This window comes from Dermochelys coriacea, chromosome 22, assembly GCF_009764565.3.
Source record: "Dermochelys coriacea isolate rDerCor1 chromosome 22, rDerCor1.pri.v4, whole genome shotgun sequence".
Classification (NCBI taxonomy): Eukaryota; Metazoa; Chordata; order Testudines; family Dermochelyidae; genus Dermochelys; species Dermochelys coriacea.
The window spans coordinates 6,159,271-6,181,576 of NC_050089.1; the positions used below are offsets into that span (position 1 = coordinate 6,159,271).

A 22,306-nucleotide genomic window follows, 5' to 3' on the forward strand; every position below is an offset into this window, starting at 1 on the left:
TGTCTCAGTCAAATATACAGTTAGCTCTACCTGGCAGCTATGTCCTCATTGTTATGTGATCAAGTAAGATTTAATAAGTCACAAATCTACTATTACACCTAATAGCAGAAAAGCATGAATAAAATAAGCCACTTTTTTAAAAAAAAATGAGAGTTAAACTCCAAGAGATTCCTCAAAATTAGTTACAGGCAAGGTAAAAAATCCAGCTGCAGTCAGGACACCAGGCCTACCAAACAGTAAAAGCCACTAAATCGCTTTCTATCAACTTGTCTTCCACTACCTCTGTTTACTGAAATAGATGCAATCCAAGGACCAAAGATTTAGGGGTTGTTTTCAGAACGTCTCTCTAAAGCAAGTGATTTAGTTGCCGTTTGCTAATCAAAATCATGTTCTCCAAATCTGTATTCCAGTGCCCTTCAGGTCAATTATACCAGCACTGCAAGCAATATACACAAACAATTTGTGCTGTATGGACCTGCATTAATATAGTGTCCTGTACTCCTTATCTGAAATGTACAAGTGAATTAACATGATGTAACTGACATATGGAAGGTATGGGGGGTTGGTTTGAGCTGCTCGGGGCCTTTTCTGTTTCTCTTAACCTGAGAAAACGTTCTGAGGCAAGACAGATGGTTAAAGGGAACTTTGTAAATATAACAAATCTAAAGTTAATGCACACAAGAAAATAGCACTAATGAAACCAAGCCTTGCAGACAGCGGCTGCTCAGAAGAATCCAAGTGTGAAGTTACTACTTACTGACTGGAGTATATTCTGAGCTATGGAGTACAATCGGCTACGTATAACGGAAGAGCTTGATAAATGTTAGGTTAGAGCACGTAGCCAAAGGCTGGAGGTCTTAAGCAAACTGTAGGCTGAGATTTAGAAAGCTAGAACTCTAAGGTCAGATACGGCTCTATCTGAGCTAGAGCCATGCAGGATGCTATACTGCATCAGGGCTATGCTCCAGCAGCACATCCATCTTCTGCCTTTGCTATTTGTAGATGGCGTGCAAGGTGGCGGCTGTCACCCTAAGCAGAAGGGTCGCTTACTGACTTAGTTTTGGTACTGAGCAAGGATTGATGCAATTTGAACAAAGCAACAGGAGTCGGGGGGAGGGAAGAGGAGATCAAGTCACACTAGCAACAGCTAAAAGGTTAGAATAACTTACCTCTAGGTACAGATCGGCAGTAAGAGAGGGTCATTCATTCACATAGCCACCAAGGTACAAAACACAAAACCCATAACTTTCAGAGCTTGAAAAGCTGAATACCTAAGAGAGGTTAACACAAAAGATGGAGCTCTGGTAAGAAGCCCAGCTGCTAATTCCAAGCAGGGTGTTGTTGCTGGATCACATTCAGGACTCCCGTCTGTCATATGCTATGGCAAGGAGTGATATACATGCAAAGGACTCCTCCAAACCCCTCTCACTGCTGGAAAAGAGAAGCAGTCTTATACACATCCCATTCATTGCTTCCTGATACTACCACTTGCCACTTTCTTTCTTACTTCTATTGCAACAGCCGAGTTTGATACTCTATGCCCTTCCCCTCAAATCCATTCTGAATCCTCTTTCACAGCATCTGCACCCCCCAAGTAGTAGTAGTAGTAGTAAAGTGAAATGGATGAGATTTTGGCCAGCTTTGCTGGTGCCTGCGGGGTTCAGATTTGAAATAATTAAATTGACCACACAGTCTTAGTCCCTCTTGCTACCCTATCCATCTAGAGGGTTGTACATTTTGTTCTGAAGGCAGCAAGGATCTTGGTCACATTGATCTCTTCCAGGAGCAGGTTCCACGGTCTTGGGTCATCTTCTGAGCAAAGAGCCTCCACGACTTGTTAGTGGTTGACGGTTCCATTACTGGAGGATAGAACTCCATTTGCAGACTCAGAAAGATAGCATTGGGAATACATGTGCGAGATCATCTTCACAACGAGGGCTAGGAACTCATTACTCTTAAATAAAAGCTTAAGCCATCAGTTTTGCAGAACTGAAGTCCCTCTAATCAAGGGAATGTTTTCGACTCACCACTATTGACAAAATGCAGCTTGTTCAGACTAAGATGGCCCTTAATTATTCCAGTTATTTACATGGGGGGGTCCATTCCAGAGCCAATTCTTTATGAATCACGCCCTCAATGCAGCACTAGTAACCAGCTAGCAATCAACCTCCAGTTATAGTCAGTTACATTAATTTGTGCAGATTAATGTGACAAAAAAGTACTCCTAAAGCGATCTTTTCCCATTCACATTGGTGCTAATAAGTCCAGATAAAAAGCTTATTCTTTAATTCAGATCTGGCAACAAAGCATGCCGAGTCCAAAACCGAAACAGAATTTGGTGATTGAAGGCTTTCCTAGATGCGGCCATACATCAAAGCAGAGACTAGGTTCTGTTGCAAAATATGCAATTCAAATCCACTTGAAAGCTCAGATGAATGCATAATGTTTATTGTAACAGATCGTATCGTTAAAATTTCTCTTTTTGCTGCTGTCACTTCACGCTATATAGTGACAATTAGTGGGATTCATCCACTAGCGCGCTGAAACAGAAATGGGACAAAGCTTTTGGCAGGGAGCTGGATCTAAAAAAATAATGCAAGAGAATGTAAAGAAGAGCCTAAAGACTATTTTAAAAAGGCACAAATTTGGCTTCTTTGATTTAGGCATCAAGGTTCTGAATTTAATTTAGGACAGATCCTTAAAATGTTTTACATCTAACTCACTTCAATGTACGAGTAGATATTTTCTGAATGGTGTAGCAAAAATTGTTACAGAACAGTTTTATAGGTTTCATGCCCTAGCTATACTCGTGATAAAGTAACAAGTTCAATACCAGCAACTGAGTAGCTATCTAGGTATTCATGTGCTCAGTAAGCAACTTCTTGAGTATCAGATCTTGCTCTATTGTACAATACGGCAACTGAAAGGAAAGTAGGCCCAATCAATAAGTCAGAAACAGAAAAATACAGAAACAAAAGTAGTCACTTTTTTTGGTGGGAGGGAAAGAGGGGGAAGAGATATTCTGACTTAGAGGTTTTGTATAAAAGCTTCCTTGTACAGTTGCCCCTTTTCACCTATCCTGCCTAAGCTACAGGCCAGTGAGCTTACTGTACTGGACAAGATGGCCAGTTGCTTGCAAATAAAGTCTCTTACAATTGCCGTGGTGGAAATCAACTGCTACAAGAATAAAGAAGAGGAACAATGACTCTGCCCTTGTCAGAAAGTGTAACCAAGGCAGCAGAGTCACAAAATGTTTCCCCCTCAAAGTTGGTAGCATGGGAGGGACTTACATGTGTCACTGTAACTGAGCCAATGCCTAGGGCAGGCCAACACTGAAGACTGGTTGGGTCCCATCCACACTATACATTTTAACTGTACTGTAAGTGTGTTAGGCCTTGTCTACACTGGCAAGTTTCTGCGCAATAAAGCAGCTTTCTGCATTGCAACTCCCGAGGTGTACACACTAAGCCAAGCCACTTAGTGCGCAGAAACAGCGCAGTTGCAATGCTGTTGAAAAACACCACCCACCCTGATGAGAGGGGTACAGCTTTCTGTGCCGGGGCTACAGCACCGCGTTGCCAGTAGAGACACCCTGGTCGATTACAGTGCTGCAATTGGCCTCCGGGAGGTGTCCCACAATGCAAGTTCTCGCCTCTCTGGTCATTGGTTTGAACTCTACTGCCCTGCCCTCAGTTGACCAACCATGAGCCCCACCCTTTAAATTCCTTGGGAATTTTGAAGTCCCCTTCCTGTTGCCTCTGTGACACATGCAGTGGTCTGAGCACATCTTTCCAGGTGACCATGACTGCTCAATGCACCATGGGACCCCTGCTTGGAGCAATGCTGAGCTGCTGGACCTCATCAGCATTGGGGAGAGGCGGCTGTCCAGTCTCAGTTGCGCTTCAGCCATAGGAATCATACCTACGGACAGATTTCACGATGCATGACAAAGAAGCCATGACTGGGACACACTGTAGTGCAGGGTCAAAGTGAAGGAGCTGCAGAAAGCCTACCACAAGGTGTGGGAAGCAAACTCCCGCTCCAGTGCTGTGCCCAGAAGCTGCCGATTCTACGAAGAGCTGGATGTGATACTCTGAGGTGACCCCACCTCCACTACAGATACTTTGGTTGCTCGCATGCCAGCTGAGTGGACAGAGCCGGGGGAGAAAATCTTGGACGAGGATATGGAGGGAGAAAGGGACCAGAGGCAGAGGATGATCTGGAGGTCAGAGATGCATGCAGCCAGGAGCTCCTCTCTACCCTGGAGGAGGCTAGCCGGTCACAGCTGTCAGAGCTTGGCGAAGCGCAAACAGGAGAGGCCGCCCCTGTTAAGTGGCTTTGATTTTGGGAATTGCTGAAGCAAGTTGTTGGGGGCAGGAAGGTTGCAGAAAGCAGGCTTGTGTCTCTATGATGCACATACCACCACATACTTAGTCTGAGCAGCAGAACAGAGCACTGATTGCTGTGAAGTGAGGGAGTCAATCTGCCTCAGATCTCCAAGAAACTCATGGATTTACTGGACAAATCAGCTGCCACCGGTTCTTTGGCAGAGCTGCTTTGTTGCTTGCCCCATTAAGGGTAACTTTCCCACACCACTCTGTCACAGGCGGGGGGGGATGGGACAGACCATGCTGCACACAAGGGAGCTGCATAAGGACCAGGTGGAAACTTGCAGTCTTAGAGAAGGTCTTCTCTTGATTCCCTGCTCACCCTCAGCAGTGAGCCATCTTCCATAACAAACAGCCTATGGAAAATGTGGGGACAGGAATGATAAGGCCCCCTCGTATAGTGCTGGCTCTCCCAAAGAGCCATGTGTCCAGTACAGTCCTGGAACACTGATTTCCTGTGCCCCTGTGATTACTGACCATTTTGGGAGTCTTGTGGCTCATGTGTGCTTGCCTGCGGTCAGCCAGTTAGTGACAGGATGTGAATAGTGGCTGGTGTTTTAAAACACTCAGTGGTCTGTGTGTTGCAAACAATACTGCTTCTGTAAAATGTTGCATTTTGGCTTCACAGATACGACCTTGGGAGCCCAGCCTCCCACTTCGTTGTCACGGCTGAACCGCAGCGTAGAATTAGGAAGTGGCCATACAGAATTAAGGATGACTTTCTGCGTCATGTCATGATGCACTCCATGGTCAAAAAAACCCAAGAATTAAAGGAGTAGCGGGAGAGCAAGAGGACGGATGCAAAGGAGAATGTGGCGCGCCAGAACGAAGCCATAGAGCGGGCTCTTAAACATAATGAAGTGCCAAGCGGACAGGCTCCAGGCGTTACTAGCGCTGCCAACTGAGCAGCTCTGCGCCCACATTCCCCTGCAGCCGCTGTCACAAAACTCTTTCCCATGCACCCCCCAGACACTGCCAACACACTTAACCTCCTGGCTCCAGTCTGTACCTGCTGCATTCCACTCCTTCCCCATCACAGTCCAGCACTGCAGACTCCCAGTACCCACTGCACTCAACACCCGGCCCTCTGCAGTTTAGCCCTGCTGCAGTACAGTACCCACTGCACTGTACTCTACTCCAAAGGAGAAGGTTGGATATGATACCTGGACATACACAATCTTTAACCATCCCAGGACCCCACCTCCTCCTAGGACCCTCCCTTCCCCCACCCACCTCAGTGCTGATGTGTTTTGTTTGTCTCTCTTCCCATTATTGGTTTAACAACAAGAATTGTTTGGTTTGAAAACCATCTTTATTCCATTAACTGAAAGCAAAAAGCTCTGCAAAGCACCAGGCAATTTTCTTCAACCTTCACAGTGAGTTGTCTGCACCAATCACAGTCACCTCCTAGCACTACAAGCACTGCACTCCCAAGCATAGAAACAAATATTAGCGGCTTTCAGCTTCAAATTGCTCTATCAAGGGATCCCTGATCCTTAGGGTCCTGTGCTGTGCCCCCAACAGCCCTGGTCTCTGGCTGTTCAATTTCAGCCTCCAGGACCTGAGCCTCAGCAGTCCAGCCCTGAGTGAAGCTTTCACCCTTCCCTTCACAAATATTATGGAACGTACAGCATGCGGCTACAAGCATAGGAATTTTGTCATCTGCCAGGTCCAGCCTCCCATATAGGCAGCGCCAGCGGGCTTTTTAAACAGCCAAAAGCACACTCAGTTATTCTACACTTGCTCAGCCTGTTGAACCCCTCCTTGATGTGGTCAAGGTGCCCCATGTATGGCTTCATAAGCCACAGAATTGAGTAGGCAGGACCCCCCAGGATCACAATGGGCATTTTGACTTCCTCTATGGTGATCTTCTGGTCTGGGAAGAAAATCCCTGCTTGCAGCTTCCTGAACAGGCCAGTGTTCCAAAAGATGCGTGTCTCATGCACCTTTCCAGACCAGCCTGAGAAGCATTCAGAAATACCCCTTTCAATTAACGTACTGGGTGGTTAGGTGGTCTGGTGCCAGAATTGGAATATGCATGCCATCTATTGCCCCCCGCAGTTAGGGAATAGTTTTTTTTATTGCTATTGTGATATTGCATTTTCTTTACTCAGATTGGAAATAAGGGACTGAAAAAAACAGCCATTAACACACAGGGCAGGGAGTTGTATTGAACTGCCTTTCTACAGTCACTTTTCAAACTAGAACCAAACAAGCAAGAGACCATCTGACCACAAGTTATGAAATGTAAAGTGTACAAAATATTTGATAACTCATCTCCTGTTTTATGCTCAGTTCATACACTGAGCAATTATCTACTCCAGACTTGCCCTCCATGAGCTAAAGCATTTTACCAAGCAAAATCTTATCACTTGTTTAACACTGAATCATGCTGCAATAGCAGTTTGGAGATAATTTCCTATCCAGTCTTTGAACCTTTGCAAGTTTTACTAGTTGTTCAAACAAGTTCAGCTTGCTTTCATTTTTCATCTATATATTAGATTTTGCAGCAGTCTCCAAAGCTAAGACTACAAATGTGAATATTGCTTTTTTCCCCTGTTCCCACCCAAAAGATGTTATCTCAAAACTTTCTGGCTTCTAATAGAAGAGGATTTTATAAGGAAAAATTTTATTCTAATTGTAAGGCAGTTATACTCTATAGTCAACACACCCAGTTCCTAGGAGCTGAACAAAAGAAATTCTAAGTAGTCTATTTTTGCTACTTTGCCAGCAGAGATCAGTATCTGATCTCACTCCTAGGATGGGCAAAAGAAATTCATCTTCAGGTACTATGCTTGTCTTCTGTCTTACATGCAATACCTAGGAGTAGGTTCAACTACAAGCGAAGTTTCAAGGTCACTTGCCTTCCTCAAGGCACTTAAGTTAGAGTCACACAATGCTGTTGGATTTCCTTCATCACCATCAGAGGTGAAAAGGGAAATAATATGTTGCCCCAGCGTTCAGATGCTGTATTTCATAACATTTGCACCTAAATATAAGCAAGCGCCATACAGATGAGTAAACCAAAAGGAGGAGAGAACTCCTGTTTGAGTTATTTTAGTTTAAACAAAAATATTTTACCACTGACAACATGAAAATTGATTGCAAGTAAGTGTGCTCTTGACAGGCAAAGGGTGCAACTATGCCTTTTTACACAGAAAGCATACAGGTACACATCTCCAAATGGGTGTTTATTTTTCCTCCAACTAAATAGTTCTTAAAGGTCCACTGTAATGCTTGAAAATGAAGTGCTAGTAAGCAGCTTAGTTGCACGAGTTTCTGATCATGTGGATACCCAATTACATAAAACCCGCTAAGAGTATTTTTTGCTGCCACCAAAGTTAGTTTAGCTTCATGTACAGAACCATTAGTATTTTGGTGACCCATCTAAAGTCAAAACTTAACACTTCCTTTTGGAATACAATTCTGAAGATTTGAATTTTTTGAACTCAAACATTAGCTCAACTAGCCAAGCTGCCATTTTATATCAACTACAGGAAGCCAGACAATGAAGTTAAAATGACTCCAGCCTAGTTTCTTTTGGAAAAAAAATAAAATAAAAAATAGATTTTCACAGTGTACCTGTGTGAGGTTGGACTACAGCTGAAGCACTTTAATAGCTAGGTATATAAACCATATTCAATCAATAGCAAAACAGCCTATTATGCAGTCCCATGGCAGACACTATTAAGTCTCACAACATGAATTAGTCATTTAGTGCCAGATCCTACAAACAAACAAATACTCACTGCATAAGTAATGATACTTACACATGTAAATGCATGGAGGATATCAGGCACTTAGGTTTCCTGTTATACTTGCATGGAGTAGTAAATTAAAAGGTTATATTTTTAAAGCTTGTAGGAGTGGCAATGTGGAACCAACTCAAATTTTAAAAACAGGCAAAATACCAGACAACTGTCTAACAGATCCAGATTCCCTTGGAAGTCATGAAAAACCTTTCACTTAAGACAGAGGCACAGTAGATATCCCACTAGAAAACAATCCAAGGAGAGATTGAGTTTAAAATCTTTTCCACCTCTAACAGCTTGATTTTTAAAATTTTGTTAGGTTTAAAGTCTATTAAGACACTGACTTCACCTCTACCTTTGTGAGAAAGTAGAAATCTCTTTTTAAAACAGCCCTTATATTCTAGTTTAGACAAGCCCTAATTCAATGAAGAACATTCAGGTCCCTTGCGCTGTAGGAAGAACTGCAAGTGTCCAGTCCCACTACAAGCCCGCTTTAGTCCATTATTAAAGGGACATTCGGAATTGACACCCTCTTGTTTCTTTCCCCCTTACTATTTAATAACCATCGCAATCACTGTCAGTGAAAATAATTTCTCATTTTCAGTTTTACTTGATCAACTTTTACTTTTGGTTATTTTCCCAGATTATCTGGGACTATGCCACAACTAGATATCAAGCTGATAGTATCCCTTCAAGATAATCTAATTATAACATTCATGCTTTGCCTATGATCAATTTGTCACTACTGGCTGATAAATGAGTCATCACATACATACATGGAAATTCAACAATATGTATTTCAGGAGGAAACAACTCAGGATCCTTCAGCTACAGAACTAGATGTGAAATTTTACCAGAATCATTTATAGAACACTACAGGTGTCTGAAGCATCCCAACTATGAGCTATATATCATTATAGATTAAATGCCATGATTTCTTCTAGAGAGTTAATTAAAATCTTTAGTAAAAAAGTTAGTTTTCCCTCACAAATGAAGAATAAAGGTGAACAGACTGAAGACTACCTTAATGTTCAGAGAGTTTAGTAGTTTGTGATGAGGATAGTTTAAAATGTTTCAGTCTAGCATTAGAGTTAATGGCTCAGTTTTTCTAGAATTGATGTGCAACTGCAAAGTGTTGTGCTCCTTTTGCATTTTCAAGTTACATGAGTCTAGGATCAAAGTCTGAACCTTTAATAAAACATTTGTTGAAGATGCTGCAGGCAAAATAAGTTCTGCCTGTAAGATATTTAGCCCATAAATCTTACAGAACTCTGCATATAGATTACATTAGACAAGTTTACACAAGTAAAAGATTACAACACCAAACTTAGCTTGGACTACTGGGTGTTGAGGGTGACAGAGGCAATATACAGCAATAGTCACTTTAGCCCTATTACGTATGTCTAGAAGCAAGGAATTAAGCATTATTATTACAATCTGTATTTTTAAAAAGTGAATAAATCCATGTCCTACAAAATTACACAACAACAATCAATGATCAAATGTGTGAAGACACTGATTCAGAATTCTTTACACAATGCACACAGAAAATAATGTTTCAAAACTACACCTTAAATTCCAGGAAAGCTGAAAACATTCTCCAAAGAATGGAGTTTACCTCTCTCCAGCATTTTAACTTGCAGTAAGATTAACAGCACCTCCCTGCAGTCTTATGCATGTTTTCTATTTGTCTTTCTTCCTTATATGTAAATACATATCAGAGGGACCTTATCTTTAAGAGCTTGGCAAGTCTTTAGATATGCTCATATTGTTTACATATGGAGATTGTTAAAATGCATCATGAAACTTAACTACAAACCTAGTTTGCTTTCAGTTCCCAAAATTTAACAGCCACATGGTTAAAACTGGAATTTCACAGAACTGTTATTTCTTGGAACTGTAATGTGGGGGTGGTAATTTTGAGTCAAAAGAACAAGTCACTGAGGCTGGCAGCAATGGTACAAAACAGCTATATTTGAAAATGCCAAAGTGTACCAAAAAATAATGACATTGACTAAACAATTATGCCTCAAGGTGATCTGGTTTATACCTCACCCAAAATCCTAGTAGTAGTTCAAGTCAGCTTATCTAGGGGCCATTCACAATAGCTATATAAAAAGGCCATTAAAAAATAAACCTCATTTTTCAAATCTTATTTGTATTACTTCAGACTCAATTACATAAAAGGTCAAGTGAATAAAGCAGAAACTTAATGTCTTCAAAGGGCTTGAGAATAGAAAGGAAGGAGTTGATAGTTGGAAGAAAGAATCAGTTAGAATGATTTTTAAGCTTGATGTCCAGTGTCTTTTTGAAGCTCTCCTAGCAAACTTTGCAAACAAGAGGCAGGAAGCATGAGAGTTCAAGTAATTTAAGGTTTCAGAGTAGCAGCCGTGTTAGTCTGTATCCTCAAAAAGAAAAGGAGGACTTGTGGCACCTTAGAGACTAAAATTTGTTAGTCTCTAAGGTGTCACAAGTCCTCCTTTTCTTTTTTCAAGAAATTTAAGTCATCTGGAAACATATCACTATGCAAGAGAAACCACCATTAGATAGTTGCCACAACCAATGGATCAGCACTTCTGCTGTGTGTTCATATTCCGATTTATTTGGAAGGGACCTTGTCCAAGCTGTATCTTTCATCAACACATGATAGGGCGCAGGGTAGAAAGTTTGACCGTCACCAATTGACAGGTCTTTGCAGAATGCCCTGTCCAATATGAAGTTGCATATACAGATACTTCCCAACAAAACACACACCCTGAAATAAGGAAAGAAAAATAAGTTGTTTGCAGATTACTGGACATACTACAGACAGGGAATGGCATCTGAGATATTAGATGAATTTTCTATCACTTCAATGGGAACATGCCAGAGCACCTAAACTAATAAGCACACATACTATCATGCATTTTCCTACTGCAAGTAACCAAATTTTAAAAACTTAATTATACGCTATCAAAACCATGATGTTCTGCAAATTCTAGGAAATGACCTGGCACCCATACTACAGCATTGAGAATATAAAAACGTAGACTGGTGTTGAGTTCACAGGGTCTCAAAAACAACAGTTTTATATCTTGTCTACACTAACATTTCACAGCTGCAATTCTCCACAGGTAATCGCAACAGTAGAGGCAGGAGTATCAACTGGATTCAAACCAAGTTGTTTAACCCTACTCAGAGTATGTTTAAATAACAGTGGTAAAAATGCACAAGCTACAGCCTCCCCCATTCATACCCCTAATTCTTCTAGTGTAAATAAGGCCTTGAAATGAAACTGAAGCTATTTTTGCTTTCAAACAAAGCAGTTGGCATTTACCACATGTACTGCAACCTCATAAGCAAATCTTTCACAAGGGATGCATACAAGCAGCTGAGCTAGTCTAGGATATGACAGAGGAAGTGGCCTACAAAGTTGGCAGAGGTTTTAACAGGTGCAGGATATTAATCCAGCTATCTCAGAGACATACTAAAGGTTCTTCACTGGCAAGTCAGTGCCAAGTAATCTGATCTGGGCTTTAGCTGAAATTCCTCAGGCCAGTCTTAGTTATCTCCCTGACAAAACAACACCAAGGCGGATTTTTCAGGATCACATCCTGTCATCAGACTACCACCTTGTCACATCAGACCTGTAGTAATTTTTAACAGAGAACTATAACTCATGCAAAATAAATAGGTGAAATGCCATTCTCTAAGTGATAGCTGCGCAGGAAGGGGAAAAATCACTGACAACATTAGTTCTGCAGAACATCTACGAGGAACATTTAAAGAAATGTTATTGTCAGTTGGTAATCACAGAAAGTTCAGGGCTTCAGATTTTTGTACAGTGCTCCTGTGGCCGTTATGCTTAATCAAGGCTGCTACTGTCTTACAGTAAACTAAAAAGAAAAGGAGTACTTGTGGCACCTTAGAGACTAACAAATTTATTAGAGCATAAACTTTCGTGAGCTACAGCTCACTTCATAAACTAAGTGTGTCAAAATCAGGCCATTCATAAATATCCATAACATGTCTGTCCCTCTCTAAAACACCATCAATCCAAGATGGATGTAGCAACTTAAAGTATGTATAACTAAATTAGAACCTTTGTGATGATCAACATGTGCTTAACTACCTATTTTGAGAGTTCACCCTGGTAGACAGATTATGTCAAAAAAAGAGTCCTAAACTACCATGAGATCTTAGTTAGATTAGAGAAGTTTGGTGTTTAAGGAGAAGGAAGGAAGCCTTAAAAAAAAAAAAAAACACAACCAAATACACACATTGTATTACATGTAATTTGGGGGGAAAAAAAAAGACATTTAAATATTTCCTAGCCATCAGATGCAAACCCACTGCACTTGCATAAAGCTTTAATCTGAAAGACAATGCAATGGATACTTGATAATTTAAGATTTATTCAGAATCTATTAAAAGGATAATAAAGCTTTGACCAAATGGATGCATTTAACTGAGGCTTTTCCCTATGAAGTTGCCCTCTAATAGTCTAAGCTTCTAGACCAATCTGAGAAACACACATTTCTTGTTACAGTGCCAAGAATGCAGAGGTCAGTTCTCATTGAGGGGGAGGTGGGGTAGAGGAAAAAGGTACCACAGAGGGATTCAGCTAGTTAACCCTGAAATTTGCAACTAGACAGGAAAAGACATTCCCAGCCTAATGCTGCAGCACTATTGTTGAAACAAAATGAAAATAAGAATTTGTTTCCTTAGGACAGGTTTGCATAAATACCCATCCAACTCAAGACCACAGCATCAGTTCCTTCGACGCAGCAAAAAGAAGCTTTATGTATTCCAGAAATCCTAAACTGTCTTCCCAGGCAAAAGGAAATTCCAGCTACACTTATCCTTTCAGATTAGAAATTGCTGCTGCTGCTTTAGTAACAACATGGTAAGATGGTGAAATGTCCTCTTTTTCTACAGAACTGATACCACCTTTGCTGAACCATCTCCTAGCTAAGTCTGCCGGTGAATTAATATTGCATTGCTTTCTTTTACAAAAGTGCTGCCCTTGGATAGCATTAGATCCTTTTGGTACATGTAAAAAACATAAGGACACGGATAACACCTTTTCCTTCCGATGAAGTGAGCTGTAGCTCACGAAAGCTTATGCTCTAATAAATTTGTTAGTCTCTAAGGTGCCACAAGTACTCCTTACCTTTTCCTTAAACTCAATCTGCAGACCACCGAATTAGGAAGGCAATTACACCCGGTTGATTCTGGACACCTTTAACAAACGGGCAAACACAAGCCAAACATGCCTGCTGGTATGCCAGCATTTCTATGCTACGGCATGAGACACCGAGGCACTAAAAACCTAACACAATCCAGGCGAACAAAGTTATCAGAAGCAAATCAGGTTGTGAAACTGGAAATGGCAAGTTCAGATCCTATGTACGAAGAACATGACAGCAGCCACCCCCCTCCCCCCCCACGGACTTTTATCACCCAGAGGGCGATGGGGTAACTTCCTTTCCCAGTCTCGTTTCACCCTGATTTGTTATCCCTGAGCTGGACATTGGTGGGTGGGGGCCAAGTTACCCAAAGCTGTAGATATGGAGTCAGGAGGGAAAAAAGGCTGTGAAACCAGTGACAAGTGTTTGATCCCAAAGAGCAAAGCCCCCCCCCCCCCCCGCGCGGTCGGAAAGTGGGGGCTCTTCCCCCCCCGCGCCTCCCTGGGAAAGGGCCCCCCTCCCCCGCGCCCGGAAAGTGGGGGCTCTTCCCCCCCCGCGCCTCCCTGGGAAAGGGCCCCCCTCCCCCGCGCCCGGAAAGTGGGGGCTCCCCCCCGCGGTCGGAAAGTGGGGGCTCCCCCCCTCCCCCGCAAAGTGGGGGCTCCCCCCCGCGCCTCCCTGGGAAAGGGCCCCCCTCCCCCGCGCCCGGAAAGTGGGGGCTCTTCCCCTCCCCCCCGCGCCTCCCTGGGAAAGGGCCCCCCTCCCCCGCAAAGTGGGGGCTCTTCCCCTCCCCCCCCCGCGCCCGGAAAGTGGGGGCTCTTCCCCTCCCCCGGGGTCAGAGCAGGTAACCTGAGGGGAGCAGGCGGTGGGCTGGTAAATCCCCCTTCCCAGCCCGCCCTCGGTGCCTTTCACGCGGCCTCTGCGGCGGCCGGGCTCCGCCACTGCGCCAAGGCGGGAGGGGGCTCTGCGGCGGGAGCATCCCGGGCCCACCCACGCAGGAACCGCCACCGCTCCGGGCCGCACCTCGATGTAGCCGGCCAGCGTGGCCGCGGGGCCCGTGAGCGCCAGCAACAGGAGCAGCCCCAGCCCCGCGCCCGCGCCCGCCGCCATCCCGTCCGCGTCCGTCTCCGCCGCCGCCCCGCAGCTTCTGCGGCCTCAGCGCTCGGGGTCCGGCGACGGCGGGGAGCCGCCTCACGAAGCCACGCCCACGCCAATCACAGCCTCTGGCCCCGCTCCGGCCAATCACAGCGACGTAGAGACGACACGGCCACGCCCCAGCTCCAGCCGCGACCAGAGAGAGACCCTGCGAGGGAGGGAGCCACGCCCATCACTCCGAGTCTCCGCCAATCAGAGCAAGCGTGACCGGGGAGCGCCGCTCCCAGCCGTGCAGCGCCCGCGCCCCCAAGCGCCAGCCAATCACGGGGAGCGGCCCCAGGCTGCCGGCTGCCAGCAGGCGCGGCTACCCAGGCGTGGGCTGGGCTTGGGGCGGGGACTCGGGAGGTGGGAGAAGGGCTCCCCTGATCTCTGACTTCCAGGCCCAAGCGCAATGTCCGGTGAGCAACCGCTTTCCTAAGCCCTGCAAGAATTGCCACCTGCGGTATTGCATTACTCCCGACCCACCATAAGACCATGCAATGAAAGACAGAGCCTCAGAGGGGCAGAGTTAAGGCTGGATGGGCAGCCTTCCTGGCCTCAGAATGCATTTGCAACCTTAGCTTTCTGTTTTCAACGTTTTTCGATTGGATTTGGTAGGGTTTTTTAAAAATGAAGAACAAAAAGCTCTAACCAAAAGCATAAAAAGGAACCTCTCTCTAGAAGAGACAGAAGGAAGCTACACTGGTTTGCAAATAAAACAACCAAACAGCAATCCCACAATCCATTTGTTAATTAGTACATTTCATAAAATGGAACAATTGGTCTGCATTATTGCAATGTCCCTGTAAGGAAGGAGAGGGCCACAAAATCCACTCAGACCCTTTTGTACCATGTTATTTATTTTTACAGACTAAACGTTGCATAACTCTGAAATGTTTGCTACAACCCAGCATGTTAACATACAACTAACAGTGTAAAACTGTAGTGTTCTTAAATATAAAACAAAACCTTTAAATAAAATAAAACAAAGTTTAAACATAAATCTTTCACTAACCTTTTTTTGCAGGGGATTACTAAATGAAAATAACGAAAGTTAAAATCTTCTTAACTTTGATGGGCCAAATCATCTGGCTGTGGTCCCCAGGCAGCCATTACCCATCCCTGCTCTATACAGTTTTACATTAACAGCAGGTTTGGAATGCTACGCTCTGCAATTACTGATTCAAATCCCAGCATGGTGAAATCAGCTCTTCGTGTTTTTGAGAGACAAAAATTGAATAGTAATAGTAACAGGATTGCAGTAAAGCCCTACTCCAAATCCAAGCTCCGTCGTGTTAGGTATTGTGTAAACAAAATGAAAGCACTAAGCTCCAAATCCTCAAAAGTATTTAGGCAGCAAACGCCCATTGAAATCAATGAGAGTTAGGTGCCTAAATACCATTGAGGATCTGGGTTTAACTGTGAGTGGAAAAGATGACAATATAATAAACTGCTTTGGGGGTCTGTTTGTTTTTTTGTTTTTGTTTTTAAGGGAATAATATCTACATTAAAGATCTCAGAGCAATTTTTGTAAAATAATATGTTTGCCCCTCAGATGTCACCTACCCCCACTTTTGTGTAGTATGCTGCAGACCCGTTATTTTTTTTGCACTTCACCCAGGAAATGGTTTGATTGCAAATGACAAAAGAGCACACTGTCAACTCAAAAATAATCAGTGTAAACAGACATATTTCTCTACCTATGCCACTTAATACAGATGATTAAAACTTAACAAATTTTAAAATCCTATTTACTTGTCACATTTGTAGCACTTTTTTAATTTTTGGTTTTCTCAGTTAAAAAAAAGTCAGTGAAATCAGTTGTATTGCTATTGATCGTTTCACTTTTAGAGCTTCTGTGGTGTTATGTTTGAGTTGCAGCATTTCAAGAAATGTTTAAAATCAATTGTAGCAACTTTGAGTTGACGTGATTCCACTATGTATTTAATTTGTAAAACACTTGAGTCCGTCAGAAAGAAAAACACTGTATAGAATAGATGTAAGCCATTTATTATTTATTTATTATTTGTTGTTTGGCTTTCACAATGATGGAGAAGATAGTCAAACAAAATGTAGGTTTCAGAGTAGCAGCCGTGAAGTCAATGGTTAGGCATTAATTTCAATGGGGCTAAGATTTCACCCCCAAAATCTATAAGATGCCATTACCTAAAGCAGAAATATTTTCGGTAATGTAATTAAAAAACAGATATAATTTAATATACATCAGAATAACTTCAGAAGCAATTTCTACATTTGAAAGAACAAACATTATTTAAAACATGTATAAAAACCCATCAGAATTATTTTATGGAATAAATTAGGAAACATCTGCTATAATTTACACATTTTATTCTCCACAATTTTCATAGCCAGATGTGCAAGAGTGGTTACATCAAAAAACAAAGCAAACAGAAAAATCCTGAGATTTTCGGACAATTAGATAAAATTACAAACTGTTTATATTCTTTAACTTTTACATTCTTTACATACAATCACAAGTGATTTTTTTTTCCCTGAAATAGATGCAAGGAACATTGCTGAAGTGTTGTAATGGGGACAATCTGTAATACAGATCAATAAGCAGCCCAGTTTTAATTAAAATGGCCAGCTGGCCCACTAGTCACTTATTACAGTCTCATTTTTTTTACAGTATTTGAAAACCTTTAAATCTCTTTTACTGCAGTCCTCTGGCATCTGTAATCTTCTTTTAAACTTACCCAAACCCAGCTGGAATATTAATTGACTCCTTTAAAATAATACATTTTAATGAATATACATTTTAATGTACAATATGGGTGTATTTGATTCAATTGAATATATTTTGAGTTCCATTTTTCCCTTTTACAAAGTTATCATTCAGGTATTTTTCATTCTCCCCCAGCTCTACAAAAACACATTGTTTATATATCATTGGGTACAGCCTCTCATAGCAAAGGTATCTTGAAGTGCTATATAAATTAACAAACTAGTAATACTAAGCATTTATATTTATATAACACTTTATGAGCATTAATTAATCCTCACCACTCCCCTTTGAGGTAAGTAATTTTGCAGATGATGAAAAGAAGGCAAGGAGAAATTCAGGTGTCAGTTTTCCAGTGTCCACTAATTTTGGGTCCCCAACTTGGGATCTGTTAGAGCTTGATTTTCAGAGCTGCTGCAGAGATTTAAGTCAATTGGAGTATGGGTACACAGCACCTTTGAAAATCAACCTGCAGGTGTTTTCAGTTGGGCATCCAAAGGCTGAGGGGCCTAAAATTTGTGGACCCTTCTGAAAATTTAGGCTTAAGTGACTTGTGCAGGTCACATGGAGTCAGTATCAGAGGTGAGAACAGAACTCAGGTATTTCTACTTCCCAGGCCCATGCTCTGTCCATTGCATCATCCACACCGCTGCTACAAAATTATAGCAGTGTAGCAGCTGTACACATAAAGACGGCAACATCTGTTCATCCAGTTGTAACTCACCCACAGTCTTATGCATCTTGAATATGGTTATTGAGAGAGTCTTAGCTAGGACAGTGGGGTTATACTACCCTTCTGGAAAGCACCTTAGTTCTATAATTTCCACCAGGAAGGTCACCAGAGGGGAGCAAAGGGACTGTATTTTAGCTTCTTACCTCTTCTAGTACAGCAGCCTCCTGCCACTGAGCTGCAGTGTTAGCAGTAGGTATCAGGTGAAGTCCTGGTGTGGGACTTGAACTCTCAATTCCCTAGCTCAGAAACCAAAGTAGCCAGATGGCCATATTGTCACATTTACACAGGGAAACAAAAGGTAAGTCACATTTTGGGGCTTCTGACCCATGACATATTTTCCATTAAAACAGAGATACAACAAAAACAAAATGTGCTGTAACAGGCAAATCTTGCTTTTCCCAGGCAGGCACAGAGGACTCTAGAAGCAACAGAACTAGTGCAGTTCTGCTGCACAGGAACTAGATTTAAGGGCCAACATGTGTAGGATCTTTTCACATGTCCAGGACATGAGTAGTTCAGGGAAGGAGCAGCTGCAGGGACAACGCATCTGCTACTACAACAATACATCAGCCACTGCCTCTTGTGGAATGGGGGGATATAAATGGGGGGGGGGGGGGTCTAGAAAGGTCCGTAATAGTGTTTTCCATTTGACTACTTGTCTAACGCCCGGTGCAGAGGATTAATTTCCCTTCAGCAGCTGCAGAATCTCTTTGCATCAAGCCTAGCTAGAAGGGGGGAGAATATTAGCCAAAATGCATTAAAAAGTATAGCATGGTGGTTTGACAGTAGGTATGATAAACTGATATTTCAGTATCACAAGACCAGATATCCATCTGGCAGCCTAATTAAAAAGGAATGGAGTGTAACAGTTTGCAAATGACATGTGGTGCAAAAAACTGTGTTTGGAACTCCTAGGAGAAAAGGAATTTTTAAACTAAAGCTTTTGCTTAAAAACCCACCCAGTTGAAGTAGTTTGGGGACAGAGTTTCCAAATCGCTTGTGATAAAATTAATAGATGCTCTCTATAAAAATAGTCTGATGACATTATCATCTTCTGGGGTTACTTTGCTAAAGCTCAGTTAGGTGCAGATTTCGATGATTGCCTTTGCTGAGTTTATCAAGAAATGTAAATGTGAAGAGGATGATTATTTATAGCTCAGTATTACAGTGCTCTCGGCAAGCCCAGAATTCAAGGAGGGACTGTTGCTATCACCATGACCCACCCATGCAAAATGTCCCATTGGGAAGGTTGTTTACTTTATAAAGTCAAGGTTGTGAAATGGGCGGGGACGTGGGTAAAAACAGGAAGTGAAAGGGAGTTCTGTGGAAAAGTAGATGAGTGAGGCGGCATGAGATTCCGTCCAACTGTTTGTTGTATTGACAACCATATGACTGTATGGTAAGAACAAGGGTTTGAGAGGCAAGACACTTAAGTTCTAATTCTTGGCCCTGTCACTGTGTGACCTTGAGATAATCACTCAAATTCTACTTCATTTTGCCCATGAGTAATATGGAGGTAATATCTGTCTACCTCAAAGGAGTGAGTGAAGCTTTAATTAATGTTTCCAAACCTCCAATGAAAGGTTCTCTGTAAGTGAAAATATTAATTATTATCTATGTTATTACCTACAGTTTCTAAAGAGTTCTTAACTCTACTTTGTTTTAGTCTAGTCGTGATAGTAGCAGAAACTCTCTGTAGATCAGAGGTGAGATTCTGTGCCGTACATAGGGGTACACCACAGAACTCATAGCCCATGGACCGGTGTCGGAAAGCCACCTTTGTGCCCTGCTATTCTGGATTGCTCCAGGCGTCAGAATGATCTCTATTGTAACGCAGACAGCCTTGGGGGCTAGGCTGCCTATAGTACCTATGAACAGCACTGCCACCCAGAATCAAAGCACTGCTATATGTAGGGTGACCAGATAGCAACCGTGAAAAAAATGGGAAGGGGGTGGGGGGTTATAGGCGCTGTGTGGTGGGGCGGTGCCCCACCCCCAGGCCAGATTGGGCTACAGCAGGCCAGAGTGGCTTCACGGACAGCCAACCAATCAGCTAGGGCCTGCGGGGAGCCAATCAGGGCTGAGCAAGAGGCAGCCAATCAGGGCCAGGCTAGGCCCTATATAAAGACTGCCCAGGAAAGCAGTAGGTAGTCTCTCTTAGGCTTTTAGAGGCTGATGGTTTCTCTTCTGTGTGAGGAGACCAGTTCCTGTGGAGAGTAGAGAGCAACTCCAACCTGGTACTTGCTAGGCTGTAGGCCCTAAGCAAAGGGCCTAGCTGGTGCAAAGGGGTTGAAGGGGGAATGGCTCAGGGAGAGAGATGGGCAAAGGGAGAGAAGGAGGGTAGGCAGGAAAGCTGCTGCTAAAGGGTCCCTGGTTTGGGACCTAGAGTAGAGGGTGGACCTGCATCCTGTTCCTGCCCCTCTCCTCTCCCCTATCCCCCCTGGCACTTACACCTGGCTGTTATGAGGGCCTGGTACAGACTGCACCAGACCCTGCCAAAAGGGGTTAGATTTTGGGGTGTGGTTGGCTATTGTGGCTGGGGCAAAGGGGAAGAACTGCTGATAACATGCCCCTTGGAAAGGGGTGAAAGTGGACTAGAGGACACTGCTGGAGAGCAGTGTCCTGAAAAGGACCCCGTGAGAAAAGAGCAATGTAGATCCAGATGCTAATAGAGGGCAAGAGATGGATGGGACACCACCAGCGGGGGGTGCTCCACATGGACTGAGCTAATTCCCAGAATGACCAACAGGAGGTGCTGTGGTGGTGAGTCCCAACCCCATCACATCTCTGAGTCCCAAAAAAATGACTCTCTTTAAAAATAAGACATCTGGTCACCCCAGCTACGTGCTGCGGCCCAACCCTGATACACTCCTCCTATCCCCAGCTCAGTCACCTACACCAGGCCTTTGTGGAGGGGGGGTGGGAAGAGAGAGCCAGGGTTGGAAAACAGTATGCTATTGTATTGATTAGTTTCTGTCGCAGGGGAATTTTCTCCAACTGGATCCAGGGCTTCTAGAATCCTTTTTTGTTGCTCTGGCCATTTTTCCTAGTGTATTTGTGTCAGAGCAGCAGCTCTCATCTTGTGTCTTTAGTTAGCTTCCTTTTTAAAGGAAAAATGTTCTAGTGGAACCTTCTGTTATTTACAACTTGTGAGTCTACACAGCTCTTTATAAGGAAAGAGGCTACTCCTAGCTGAAAAGATTTCCTTCCTTACCAATTGACTTAACATGCCTTGGGGGCAGAACAGAAGAGGTTGAGGGGCCTGTGGTTTGTTCGAGTAGAGGCACTGGCAGCAGCAAGCTGTGCCAAGAGCATTTGTCAGAATCAGACTCATCCTTGCAGAATGAGTCTGAAATAGAAAGCCCTTGAATATTCCCTCTGCTCTCCTCAACCCTGCAATTGAAAGGTTGTAATTGAACTAGCCTTCAAATAGTAGTATTATGTGGGGATTTTAATTAAAATCTTGATGGAAGATTTAAATGCAATTATGTCATTTGTAATAGTGGTGAATGATAGTTCCATGCAAGCTAGAAATGGCAGAGGTAGAACTGAGCCAAATCTGATTTCTAGGAGCTACGCTACCACCCGAACCAAGGAAAATTAGCAGGTGTAAAGATGCTTGCAGCTGTCAGTCCTCTAAGCAGCTTTGTAAAGATGCCATGTAAAAATATTTTGATTGCAATTTCCTCCATTATTGTACATAACTTTCTTCTAACAAAGGCAACTATAGCAGATGTTAGAATGAGTGGAAAGCCTTTTGCCTTTCACCTTTGGTCCCATCCAGGCTTCAAACTCTGTTAACAGAGTTCATGACGCTCAGCTGATCCAATTACAAGAAACATTGCCAAGTTGTGTTCAAACACAGCAGCTTTTTTCAAAATGCAACTACCAGTCAAATGGATGCATCTGTGCACACCTATTCTGCTGCTTGTGGTTGGTGTGTGTTTCTGGAAAATCTGGGCAGCTATCCCATAATACCTCAGCAGGGGATAAAGTGTTTAGAGGATATGAAAGCAGGGCAGCACAAGAAGCATGTGGGGTAATGCACTCTGGGAGGAAGGACTGGCCAAACTGGTTATACAGGCACACAGTGGGGGTCTGACCATGTGGCGATTATCACCTTACAACTTGCTTTCAGAGGAAACCATGTGCCACTCGAACCATCTGACAAAGGTCAAATACTTAGGTCCAGATTTTTAAAGGTATGTAGTTGTTGCTGTGCTCGGCATTGCAATACCTAAATCTCATTTTCAAAAGGGATTTAGGCACTTAAAAGCCAAGATTGCATTGACAGTAAAGGGGATTTAGATTAAATGTCTAAATTACTGTAGAAAATGAGATTTAGGCTACTAATCAGTTAGGCATTACAATGTTGAGTGAAGCAACATTTA

General features: G+C 43.1%; 1 protein-coding gene and 1 long non-coding RNA gene across 10 annotated transcripts in view; both read right to left on the bottom strand.

Moving 5' to 3' along the window:
- The window catches only part of APLP2 (amyloid beta precursor like protein 2), a 72,532-nt gene extending 58,014 nt beyond the window's left edge, over positions 1–14,518 (bottom strand). For 5 of the 9 annotated variants that reach the window (XM_038380457.2, XM_038380456.2, XM_038380453.2 and 2 more), the window contains exon 1: positions 14,329–14,484. In XM_038380457.2, the coding sequence (XP_038236385.1) occupies positions 14,329–14,415 (87 nt within the window). In that variant the 5' untranslated portion in view covers positions 14,416–14,484. Of the gene's footprint in view, positions 1–14,328 lie in introns of all 9 variants that reach the window. The other 4 variants (XM_043501027.1, XM_038380455.2, XM_038380459.1 and 1 more) reach the window with 3 other exon arrangements.
- On the bottom strand, positions 9,316–13,475 carry LOC122457225. Its single transcript, XR_006276680.1, has 2 exons — positions 13,293–13,475; positions 9,316–13,202 (listed from the first exon to the last, which is right to left on the bottom strand). It is a non-coding gene; the product is annotated as an uncharacterized LOC122457225 (long non-coding RNA).
- Positions 14,519–22,306: the final 7,788 nt, after the last annotated feature.